At 38.3% G+C, this 13337-nt stretch overlaps 1 protein-coding gene across 2 annotated transcripts; it reads left to right on the forward strand.

Moving 5' to 3' along the window:
• Nucleotides 1-345: 345 nt before the first annotated feature.
• dpysl5a (dihydropyrimidinase like 5a) lies at nt 346-12820 on the forward strand. 2 transcript variants are annotated; one of them, XM_085441407.1, is made up of 13 exons: nt 346-498; nt 2589-2859; nt 4505-4663; nt 5887-6066; nt 6181-6249; nt 6367-6411; nt 7487-7562; nt 7781-7937; nt 8055-8196; nt 8431-8573; nt 8704-8911; nt 9845-10013; nt 10818-12820. In XM_085441407.1, the coding sequence occupies exons 2-13, from the start codon at nt 2599-2601 to the stop codon at nt 10901-10903; spliced, it is 1695 nt and encodes a 564-aa protein (XP_085297533.1). In that variant the 5' UTR covers nt 346-498; nt 2589-2598; the 3' UTR covers nt 10904-12820. The 2 variants fall into 2 exon arrangements, with proteins under 2 accessions (XP_085297533.1, XP_085297532.1); XM_085441406.1 differs by lacking the exon at nt 346-498 and adding an exon at nt 2329-2418.
• The last annotated feature ends 517 nt before the right edge of the window (nt 12821-13337 follow it).

The raw sequence follows: 13337 nt of genomic DNA on the forward strand, positions 1-13337 counted from the left end.
GTCTTCCATCATATGTATCTAAAAATTACTACATACAATGTTTTTTTTATTTATTTGATAACATTTGATATAAAGCTATAAAACATGAGCTGCTCTAAAATATATTCTAACACATTTTTAACATCAATAAGTTGTAGAAAACTCCCTTTCTTTCTTTCTTTCTTTCTTTCTTTCTTGAGCTTGATGTTAGGTAGCAGCTGATCAATTATATACAAATCATGATGAAAATCTACTCTATATTCGCATTACTTTACTAGAAGTTGCATTGGGCTCAACAGCTGTTTTATTTTGAAAGTCACAATAAGAAGTCTTGCTTGCATGTCATTGCTGACTTCACGGTGATGATGCTGCCCCTGATGGTCCCGGACCGGCCAGGAAGGTATCCATCTGGTGTGTGTGTGTATATCTCCTTGGGAAGTGCCATCCACGGATTGTGTTGAATTGTGTTGAGAAAGTATCCAGTGATCCGAGTGGAGCAGCAGCAGGCCCATAGAGGAGGTATGTGGTCCACGTCGTCAGAATTATTAGGTCTGCTATGCTGCAGTGACTGTGTCTGGGGTGCAAATCCTCTCCTGGAGCACGGAGACTTTGTTTCCATGCCCCTTGGCTACACGTCTGGTCCCTACCTGGTGTTTATACCATCCTCCCCGTGATCTATACACACCCTACAAGTGCAGCTGCATCCGTTCACCGTGCATGAGGGCAGTGTGATGATAATGTGAGGCCACTTAGATAGCAGACTGGTGCTCATTGTGGAAGAGGAGAGGAGGGCGGACTGAGAGTTAAGAGGACGCTTTTCTAGGTCGGTAATGAACGCTGTGAAGCCGATCATGCCGGATGGAGACCGGTTTCTTTGTGTCAAGTCGCACAAGTGGAAGTGTCATCATTTCACTGTGTTCACAGCTAATCAGCAAAATTGCCATATTTATTGGAATAATCATTGTGGCTGGCGCCAATTTAAAAGCACGTTTGGTTTTTACGAGGGATTTATTACATTTATTTTATGGACGAACAAGAAAAATATCAAATAAAGAGCATTTGAGCAATGTAGCCACGAAAGAAGCCTTGCGTTATAAGTTTGTAATTACCTTTATTTTATATTAAAGGTTTAGTGTATCCTTATTTATCGTGCAGTGATTTCATGCAACTCAAGCTCCTATGTTTAATAATAACTAACCGCCGACAACTTCCGTACTGGTAACTGAGCTATAGGCCTCCTGATATAGTAATGACTTTATTATGCCTGTAGCTGTCCCCTCAGGCTTTAGGAGGGTAAAAAAAAGCACCTGTGAGTATCAATAGATGTACATGTAATAATGGGATATCCATCACATTATCAGCTATCAGATGTGGATGTGTAAGGAGTCCATGCCTTGCAGTAAAGTTGCCGCACCCTCATACGCACGCATCCTGCATGCACACATGTACGCAAGCACGCAAGGATGGAAACACACTCACACACTACATCACACCATTAATACAGTGGTGTGGAGGGAAGGGAGGGTGTAGGTCTTAGAGACTGCTTCTTTGTCACAGATGAGCCGTTAATTACTGACAGTAATTATATCTGTGCTACCCAACAGCTGATTTAAAGAAAATATTGTGTGTGTTTATTTATGACTTTTATGAGTTAAAACGTGTTTAGGACAGAGCAGATAAGAGTAGAGGGGCCTTTAGGACCAAGAGGCCTCGGACAGCCTTACTCAATAAAATTGTCTTTGGAGTAATAATTTGTTACTTACTATAAATTAATTTAATTTTACATGAGAAATGCCTAAAACCTTTGGAAGTTTTCATACTGCCTGGAATAAAACTGTGGATTGGTCCAAAAATAACCTGATTTAAACATGTAAAACTGGAGTTAGCTGTTAAAATATGAGGGCTTGCTACACCATCCAATTCACATGTGTGTGTATTTTTATCACAGCATTCACACCTGTGAGCAGTTAAAATCTAGAGGTGACTATTTCAGATGATAACATGATTTTAGATAATGTAAGTGGAAAATGTGTACGTACCAACCATCAGTTTAGGAAATGGAGTAGAGGCAATCAAAACCATTCTCAGTTTAAGCTAAACATATTTTTACATGTTTTCTTAGGGTTAGGTTTAGGGTTAGGGTTAGATTCTTGTAATATAACAATACAGTGAGTGTAAGCAGTGTTATGCTCCTTCGGTCCTTTCAAAAATAATAGTCCCATTGACCCTTGCTTGCCCTATTGTGACCCTTAACTGGACGCAGCTTCTTTCTATTTATTATGACGCCTCTGCACACTGAGCTGTCAGGTCTCAGGCAGTGACTGACACAGCCTACTCAGCCTTGTAGCTGATGTCAGTCACAGTGTGACAGACTGGTCCCAGAGCAGCATTACTGATCCTTCTCTCTCCTCTGTCATCTTATTCTACTGTAAAAATGAGGTACTGTAAACAGATTTTTTTCATAGAAATACTGCAGATTCCTTTGTCAGGTGGTTATAACTTTTCTTCTGTTTTGATGTACACTGTGGTTGCTTTGAATCAGATTGCCACCCTTTAGTATCTACAAAAAGCAAAAAGTATTCAGCTGTATGTTTCCCTCTTCCTCGCAGATCAATAGCCATGTCTTCCAGCTCAGCGATGGTGCGGATCCTTATAAAGGGTGGCAAAGTGGTGAATGATGACTGTACCCAGGAGGCTGATGTTTACATCGAGAACGGCATCGTCCAGCAGGTGGGGAAAGAGCTGATGATCCCAGGTGGGGCTAAAGTGATTGATGCCTCAGGGAAACTGGTGCTTCCTGGGGGCATCGACACTAGTGTCCACCTGGAGGAGAGCTTCATGAATGCCACCACAGTAGATGACTTCTACAGCGGTACCAAGGTAACAGTCTTTTCATATTGTCCCAAATTTAGAGAAGCAAAAGAGCAAACTTCATGTTTTATCACCTTTGTCACAACAGGAAAGATTAAGATTCAGAGACCATTGAATTATTGAAAAAAAGGTTTTTTACTGATGTTAATTTTAGTCACACTGTCAGTAATGCATCATTATTCTGTTCTTAATATTTGGAGATCAAATATTTAGGTTATTTTAGGCAGGAATACTTTTGCTGTCAAAGTTAGAACTAAGAAGTCAGACCTCAGACACAAATTTATAGGTCACTCCTCCTTCCCTTAAGAGAGCCAGAAGTAATATATCTATTACTTTGCAAATAAGCAGAGCACAGAAATTACGTCAAAAACTGGCACATAAAATAGTAACGAAGCATTTAATTTTAAGATCTAGCTGCAAGCAGAAAAAGCAGACAAACCAGCGGTACTAACATTAACAATAGCTGTTACTAAGGATATAAGAAGCATTTATAAAAATAAATGTCACTGGGTTGCATCCAGAGTTTATTTCTCCAAAATTAGACAAAGGTGTTTTGGCAATTTTGCTCTTGGCAAGGGTGAATGTTGGAGGCTGATATAACCGGGATACCCCACTCTGCTTCAGGGCACTGTGATGACTCATCACCCTGTAGTACTTTCAGCTTTCTAAGAGGTGACGGATGCTGGGAGCGAACAGGCCGGTAGATGCTGGTGACAGACACAATTCTTTGCTGCTTTCCATCTCCGCCAGTCATTCCTCTTCTCTGTCTCTCTCCTGGCCCCTCCCTGCCTGCTCCAGTATAAGTCCAGAGAAAAATGCAGATCAGTATCTGTTTCCATGGATACCGGGGTGCTGCTGCAAAGATTGCCGCAAAGCCTTTTCACTCACGCTATTGTGCTTGGAGACAATGGTTCCCAGACCCACGCCCCCCTAACACCCGTACTCCGTGCACGCCGCTCGAGTCTCTAGGGTCAGCTGACAGATGCTCAGTGAAGCATGAAGCACAAAACACTTGTTTGGGTTATTAAGATTTTCCTTAACTTGTGTCTGAAACATCTAAATCTGCTCGTAGGAGGTTAAAAAGTAAGAAGTGCTGATGCTGTAAAGAAATGATATAGTTTGTAGGTTTTAAAAAAACATGATTACACTGTAAGGAGCACTCAATCCTGTGCTTTAACTGCTGAAGGATTTATATTTCCATCAGCAAGAATGTAAAGATAACCATTAGCATTAATGGTAATTGAAGCTATCACTTTTATGCTTGGACTCGGGGCTGTGCTGATTAGTAGATTAAAGTTGTTTTAGTAGTTCATAATTTCTAGCACAAAATAGCACAAAATGGATTGCTTCATAAATCAATCCATTTTGTGCTATTTAATCATTTTTAAAGAAGCAAATGATTAAGTTTAAGGATTTAATTTAAGTTCGTGTCATATAGTCTCAAATTATTTAAGTCTTAAATTGCAGCTGACGATTCTAAACAAACTGAATAACAGCTTTTAAACTGAAACATCTCAGTGAAAAAAAATCAACTATTATAGCAAATGAAAAAATGTCAGAGCAGGAAATACACCACATGTTTTTTGCAACTTATTTGACAGAATTAAATTAGACATTATAAGTGACTTCAGAGCTACTTTTGTTGTTTTTCCAGGCTGCTTTGGCTGGTGGCACCACCATGGTGATCGGACATGTTCTCCCTGAGAGGAACGAATCTTTGCTGGAAGCCTACGAAAAGTGCCGCAACTCAGCCGACTCCAAGGCCTGCTGTGATTATGCTCTGCACATTGGAGTTACTTGGTGGGGACCCAAGGTACTGGAACACTGTCGCTCTATGTCATTGTAATACGTTTCGCCTCCACGAACACTTCTTCTAAAGTAAAAACTCAACTTTGTGACTTAAATTATTATAAATGACCAGTGTGTATAAAGTATTGCAATGGGTTTCTAAGCCCCCCCCCCCCCAAATGCAATATTAGGAACAGTTAGCAGCACTTTTCACATTTCCTTTCTCACAAAGTACCAGAATCTATTCGAAATACCTGGAATATGTTTTAAAATCCTTGTTAAATTTGACTAACTTTGTAATAATGAACTTGATGATCTTTAGCTGCTAATATGTCAAAGTACAAATAAATGCAAGAGACTTGTTATTTTTAAAGAGGACCTGTTATGCTAATTTCCAGCTTCTTATTTTAAATCTAGTGTTCTGCTATGATAGCTTTGAATTTACAGCTCAGATTAATCCTTATTCATATTTTGCTTGCTCATGAACATCTGAGTTCATCTTTTGTCAGAAACGAGCTATTTTCGCTCCCTTACCCCACCCTTTAAGACGACTTCTTTTGATCTGGTTGCCCCTTTACAACCAGTGGGTGGGGCTGTTGTGCTCATAGCTAGCTGTGTGCCTGAGATGATAATGCTGACCTCATTCTTTGAATCTTTAGCCATGTTTAATATGAGCCTCCACCACTACAGGACAGTCAAGGTAAAAAGAAAGAGCATCATTTGCCAATTCTAAGGTTTTACACATCAACACAAAAAAACAAAACAAACCCCATAAAAACAAAATCAGGTCCTTAGCAGGCATTAAAATGAGGTAACTGTAATCTACAATATATTACACATTACACTGTGTCATTATTTATTATATCCGTTGTATTATATTTGACAATAATAAGGAAAAGCATAACAGATCCTCTTTAAAATAACTATTTTTGCATTCTCCTTAAATCAGGCTGGATTTCATAACTGACTTAAATTAACAAGTAAGAAATGACCCATATTTGCTTTATGACTTCATAGTTGTTAAAAACAATACTGGAACAAACTATTTATTTCAAAAATACCAAACTTTTTTTGTAAAAATAAGAAATCCACTTTGATCCCACCTACTTACAAGAATAAATACTGTAACTCAAATAACGGCATTAAACACTCAAATTAACTACTTCAGTTTAACCTTTTTTTTCTGGATAAGGATATTTTGGAGATTGAGGCCACATTTGAGCTTGTGTCATTGTTCCCCTTGTACAGGTTCGAGCTGAGATGGAGAAGCTGGTAAGAGACAAAGGAGTGAACTCCTTTCAGATGTTCATGGCGTATAAGGACATGTTCATGCTGCGGGACAGTGAACTCTTCCAGGTCCTGCAGCACTGTAAGGACATTGGAGCCATAGCGAGGGTCCACGCTGAGAATGGGGAACTTGTGTCAGAGGTAAGGGATTTACTGGGAATTACAGTGTGTGTACGCAAATGAAAATATTGTTAAAGTTATTTAATTACATTTTCTATATATTTAAAAAAAAAACATTATTACTTTTTTTGTCAGGGTGCCAAGGAGGCATTGGATCTTGGCATTAGTGGCCCAGAAGGTATTGAAATCAGCAGGCCTGAAGAGGTATAAACATTTATAATTATAACTCTTAATGATATCCAAACTCTGGTCAAGGATATGAGATATTTTTTCTATGATTGAATAAATTCCTTGCTTTGATTTACTGTGATTTCCTTGCAGTTGGAAGCAGAAGCAACCCACAGGGCGATTACCATCGCCAACAGGGTGAGTAGGATGTCAGAAAAAATGCAGTATAGAAATCAAAATAAGGTCATTATAAACTCTAGGGATGTTAAACATAAAACATTTTAATCACCAATCTTAGCACTGCTAACACTGCAATTTAACTCCAATGATTAATCTGCACAGAGCTGTTTTTGTTGGACAAAATTGTCTTTGTGCACAACCACAGTTGATTTTAAACCAACAATCAGGATGTGATTAAATTAAAGGGCAGACTTTAGGCTTTAATTTAAGGGCTCTAACAAAACTATTACATTAGTTGTTTAGCAACCATTTTCATACACAGTGCCCCATTTTCAGAGGCTGAAATCTAACTGGATGGCTGACTGACAAACAGTTTAAGTAGGGATTTTACCCTATAATCTAAAACACCTTAAGACTACAGTTATTATCATTTGGTAAATAAAACTGAAATGAATTTAATTGAATTTAATTTGAATTGAATCAGCGAGACAGCAAAACTCTGGAAGTGGTCAAATCAACAATCTGACACTTTCTTGGAAATAATGAATGCGCGGGCCAGCTCAGGAACACCTAAAAGCCTGAAACACCACAAAAGACAGCTAAAGTGGATGATTGCACTGTTCTTTTCTTGGTTAAAAAAACAACAACCCTTCAAAACATCTAGCCAAGTCAACAACACTCTGGAGGAGGTAGGCGTATCGTTGCCAAAGTCTGCAATCAAGAGACGCCTTTATGAATATAAATACACCGAAGCTTTAAAACAGGGTGCAAACCACTGCTTACACCCAGGAACAGGAAGTTCAGATTAGACTTTGCCATAAAACATCTCAAAGAGCCTGTATAGCTCTAAAAAACACAGATTTAGCAGATAAAACTCTAAATTAACTTGTACTAGAACGATGTAAGCGAAAAGTATGTAGAAATTATTTTCATCCATGTAGTTTGTCCAATTACTGTACTTTTGAGACTTTGAAAATAAGGATCTATGAATAAAAATAACTGTACTTCTTCAACAGTTAATGCTGCTTTTGTATTAAAAAGTCTGTACAAGCACTTGTGGACCTAACTATATAACCTTTTTGTTTTCTGTTAGGCCCACTGCCCAGTTTATCTTGTGAATGTCTCCAGTATGTCTGCTGGAGATGTAGTGGCTACAGCCAAGATGCAAGGTGAGGCTCTTTATCTTTTATATTTAGTGTTACTATCTTTGAAGCAAGTGATGTGCATTAAGGGAATGTATTTCTTTGATGAGATTTGATCTACTGTTACTTAAATGTCTGCTTTGACGATCCTAAAGTCAACTGAAAATCAGTGTTTGCTTGTCTTTTAAGCTCCTTGCACTATTATTCTAGCTAATATATGTCCTTATTGAAATGTCTGACCACAGGTAAGGTGGTCCATGGAGAAACAACAACTGCCCACACTGTCCTGAACGGTATGCAGTACTATCATCAGGACTGGTCTCATGCAGCTGCCCATGTGACTGTGCCTCCTCTCCGCCTGGACCCCAATACTCCAAATTTTCTAATGAGCCTGCTTGGAAAGTGAGAAAAAAAATACTATAACATCTGTCGTTAAGTTTAATTTAATATGAATGTTTCTTGTTTCTTCCACTGATTAAATAATTAATAATAAATATGACTTCCTTTGTCCTGCTTCAGCGACACTCTAAATGTTGTGGGGTCTGACCATCGTCCATTCACCGTCAAACAGAAGGCCATGGGCAAGGATGATTTCACAAAGATCCCTCATGGGCTTCCTGGCATTCAGGACCGTATGAGCGTCATCTGGGAGAAAGGGGTGGTATGTGTGGCTCTTTTGTTCCTGTGTGGCTGTCAGAGAACTTTCACAAATAGGACATCTGTTTTGGTGGTTATGAATGTGAGCTTTTAACAAACAGACAGAACGGGCAGAAGAGACACAAAAACATCTTGGTCTCCTTTTACTGGGTCAAATGATTTAGTAGCAGTTTGTGTTTTGTGTTTATCCCTAGTATTAGAAATGGATTCAAATGTGTGTGCGTGTTCTCATTTTCAGATTGGAGGTAAAATGGATGAGAATCGCTTTGTAGCAGTCACAAGCTCAAATGCAGCCAAGATCTACAACCTCTACCCGAGAAAAGGCAGGATCATCCCAGGAGCAGATGCTGATGTGGTGGTCTGGGACCCAGAGGGATCCAAGTATGAAACTCAATCCATCCATTTATCGACCAGCTTGTCTCAGTGCAGCTTTTATATCAAAGCTGTAAGGCTGATCCAGCGTTTGCTTTGCTAAACTGGGTCACTTCTGTCTTTCAATCTCTGCCTACAGGGTCATTTCTGTTGAAAACCAGGTGCAGGGAGGTGATATTAACCCGTATGAAGGTCTGCGCTGCCACGGTGTACCGATTGTCACCATCAGCCGTGGACGTCTGGTCTACGAAAATGGCATGTTCACGTGCGCCGAGGGCTCCGGAAAGTTTTGCCCACTGAGGACTTTCCCGGATTATCTCTACAAGAAGATGGTTCAGAGAGAAAAGGTATCAGCCTGACCTGAAATACACTTACAAAGCATTGGTTTATAAACTTAAATTTTATAATAGGATGATACGGCACAGTTGTTTCATGTATTTTTCTCTATCACCGGTGCCGCACTCCCTACTGTAATGATTGAACTTCCCATTTGTTATATAAAAAAAAAAAATAGGATAATTGACAAAGCAGTACTAAAAAGGCAAATATCATAGAAAAGGTTGAAGGTTGGTTAAAAATAAACCAGAGCTGCACTAATTTAAGTTAATTATATCATAATTTAGAAACATGTATTTTTCACACTATATTTCTCCTTAGTTATATGTATAATTGTAGTTTATTGTGATTTCATGTCTCATCCTCCATAGTGGAACTACAAAAGATGGAAAGCTAGAAAATCAAAAACGAATTTGTATATTTAACCAGAGTTGGCCAAATAGCTCTTAATCAATTGGGATGTTCTGTGAGAGGGAAAATGTTAGAGATTGTTGGAGCTTCCACTACAAAGCTCAGTGTTTCCCACTGATTAATCTTGATTCTGGAGGTGTAGTTAGCATCTAAGAAATTTTGCAGTGGGGTTGAGAAATATACTCAGTTGCTAAAACATGCATTGCTTTCAGTGCCCCCTGGTGGAACATAACTCTCCTTGCTAGGGGACAGCAAGGAGAGTTTGCTGATCCTATCATCTTCATATTTTTTCCTTAAAAAAAAAAAAAAAAAAAATCTCAATAATTGATAAGAATTCTTGGATCAGGGTGTGTGAACTTTGTTAGATTCAGACAAGATTAGAGGATTTGAAGACTGTAATGAGATTAATTTAGAATGTCAATAAATATGTGCTACTTCAACTTATGTTCTCTACATTTTTACAGGAAGCCTGCAGCGTAGTTTGTTGAAAGTATTGTTTTTAAGGAATACTTATTGCTATATGTTTCTGCCAGTGCCAGGCGGTGAAAGCTGTGGAGCGGGAACCCTACACAGGTGAAGTTGTTGCCGTGGCAAATTCTGGAAAAAGAGACACCGGCTCTTCAGATCTAGACACTCCAACACGCCCCTGCACCCGGCATGGGGGCATGAGGGACCTCCATGAGTCCAGCTTCAGCCTGTCTGGTGAGGACCAGCTGATTCATACACATGGCATTGTGAATTTTATAATTATGTTATAGATACACAAAAGGAGGAATTTCCATGTTAATGGAAGCTACGGGACACTGGTAGCTTGTGATTTGGTGGCGCTGCTGCTGGTTTTATAAAATGTCTAATGACTGGCCTGATGAGGGCGCTATAGTCAAAGTAACTTTGAATAACAGCACTTTAAGTCAGCTGAAGACTATAGTTGTCCCATGTTTGGGATCAAACTTGTTTGTTTAGGCCTGCATAATCAGAGCAGTACTTACTGGCAAGCTGCTGAGGTAGAAATGACGAATGACAGGCAGCAAAAAGTCTCAGTAGAAAGAGAGTAAAGGTTTCTGACAGAATCTCACCTGCTTCCAGGGTGCATGCTGAAGAACACGTCTGAAAAGGTTAAAACTCCAATAATGATTCTAACTGTGCAACACGTGTTGCTTTATGCCTGGGAAGTCACTTCACCTGGGAAGATAATAATTGGAGTGTAGTTATAGTGAACATTTATGCTGAAGGAATCCTTGTATTTGTACCTTACATCAAATTACTTACCAATAGTTTTATCAAAACCATAAATGCTTTGATTAAATGGAAAGCAAACAAACACTTCCATCCTTTTAGTTATGCTCCATTTCCTAAATCTCCCGGAACTTAACATAAGCTCTTTAGAGAAGCCTTTACTGTACTACTGCAAAGTATGACTGAGCTTCAAGTAAGTTCTTCAAGGCAATAGCAGTTGTTTGTTTTTCGTTGCCTAATCCAACGTGATCTTGTCCCCGGTTGCTCCAGGTGCTCAAATCGATGACAACATTCCAAAGAGATCCTCAGCGAGGATCCTTGCTCCTCCTGGTGGAAGATCCAGCGGGATCTGGTAACCAGTCAGAATGCTGCTACGTAAAGCAGAAGAATGATATTTGAGGAAAATGTATGGCCAAGCAAGAAGACTTGTTTTACTTTAGAACATGTGTGGAGTAACGGAGTCATGTTTTCATTTTGAACTCAGTGCTGTTATTTAGAATTGTAAAATTGTATGATGTGGCTGTAATTATACTGCAATACGGCCAGGGAAAAATGTTTGCTAAGTGGTTATTGCTACCAAATTCCAGTGAAATGTTAACCAAATATAAGCAGCAGATATAAATTGAGTTGCAGTTGAGTTACTTTGGTTATTGGATTCTGGTAGGGGAAAATGTTGAGTCTTATTAACAGTTTTAGAAATATGAAGGTGAGTCAAGGTTTTTATGATGCGATTGTGTTACCTCACTGTAAAATACGATTTTGCACTTGTATCATGTACTATTTAGATGCCTTTTTACATGATTTCATGTCACAAGTGTCACAAAATGTCTTTTTACTCAGAGCCACGATGAATGAAATGTGACAAATTCCTACAAGGATGTCGACGTGACATTAAAAAATGTCAGTTGTGAAAGGAAGAGTTGCTACTGATCAAATGATGAGGAATATCATAATTCAAGCTTACTGTTTTTTGTTATCATTTTTTTATATTGCATTATTTGTTATGTTCTTTTGATGCTACTATGTTGGAATGATTACACAAATAAGAACATGAAGTCTTTGCTCACTGGTTCATCAGGTTCAACAGCCTTATAGCAGAATAGACTTCTGTTCCACCTCCACCAAATGTGAATGAAGCTATGCTGTGAGTACTGTGCATGTTAGCATAGTTAGAAGAACTTTAACAAGCACTGATACTAAACATGTTAGCATCTTTTCTGATCATATTTATTTCCACAGAGAGCAAACAGTCTCACCCAAATGGCCTTTTTCTCACCTGAGAACACACCATCCTGTACCACTGGTGCACTTTTAACAACTTAACAACTTTGGTTCACTGTGGTCAGGGTGTTATCGGTCATCTGACTGACACGTCTAATGTAGCACACCACTGTGAAGCACATACAGTGCTCAACAAACCTATTAGACCACCACACAGTGTGAGTTACCACCGGTGCCCCAAATTAACTCCTGAACTTTCAAATGTACTTTTACAAAAAAAGAGATGAAATAGTTAAACACATGATCATTTTTTGATTCAGATGCCAAATTACAGCTATTTACTTACATTCCTCAGTAGAAACATTTATTTTAGTGGTTGAATGTTGTGCTTGAATAATTTCTGACCCAAATTTGTGCCTGCTCAAAATTTGGGTATAAAAAAGTATATTTTACTTGCCTAACAAACAATATAATTTTAGTTTTTAGTAAGTTTTTGACAGATTTATAAAATATTTGTGTTTTCTTCTTTTTATGACAGGTGGTCTGATAAAATTTGTTAAGCTCTGTATAGAAGCGGTGAAGGGATCCACTTTAGTGTTCATAAAGTTGAAATCTTCAGAGGATCAAATGCCTTCTTATGACACTGAAAGTTTGTATGTTTGTTTAGCAACTACAGAAAAGCACTGATACTTTTTCAAGTTCTCTAATACTGTATTTTTACTGTTCATTTTGTAGTTACTACTTGTGAATATTTGTCTCGGCAACCGATTCTCTCTCTTTTTTTGTATTTTGATCATGCATTCAGGATTTAGCTCATTTTAGAATCAGTTATGTTCACAAGATCTTCATGCATGTTCTAGTAAAACTCCTCCATCACTGTTTCTTTTTGGACAGAGTTCACATTTTGCTCCAGTGCATTATGCTGTGTCTTTTCCCCACCTAACGTACACTGGTGCTGAACAATGTGTCGTCACATTGAATCCTTTTATCTCCTTTTTTCGCCCCTTGGAGCTCTCTATCACATGATGTGAGTGCAAATAAACAACAATGAAATCAAATCCTGTGTCTGATTCCTGGCTATACTCGATATACTGCACATTCTTTCACAGGAAAATTACAATTTTATCCAGTTTTATGCTTTTACATTACATTTTTCATACTTCTCTATATTTCGCAGACATTTGCCATTGCTAGTAACTCTTTTGGCTTGTTAGGCTCCTTCGTCACATTTCACCAATAACAATTTTCACTTAATAGGACAAATGTAAATAACTGAAAACAGATGGCATATATAATTAGACAAAAAATATAAGAGTGCTTTTTCTTCTTTTTCAAAAAGGGTCTGACCACTTGATTGGAAACTGTCAAACTAAATTAAATTTATACTGTAGATATAATAGATACAGATCACAACTAAAATACTGGACCCAGCAGTATTAACAGCAGTTTGCACATTAAATCAACCCATAGAAATTCTAAAACAGTTCTTTTGTAAAAAATGATCACTCCACTTTGTCCTTCGTTCACATATCTTATCCAGCAGCAGATAAAACAGCAACATGTGAAGCC

Source organism: Copadichromis virginalis, linkage group LG19 (assembly GCF_057382275.1).
Source record: "Copadichromis virginalis isolate Kocher_CV1m ecotype Utaka linkage group LG19, C_Virginalis_male_GT1.1, whole genome shotgun sequence".
Classification (NCBI taxonomy): domain Eukaryota; kingdom Metazoa; phylum Chordata; class Actinopteri; order Cichliformes; family Cichlidae; genus Copadichromis; species Copadichromis virginalis.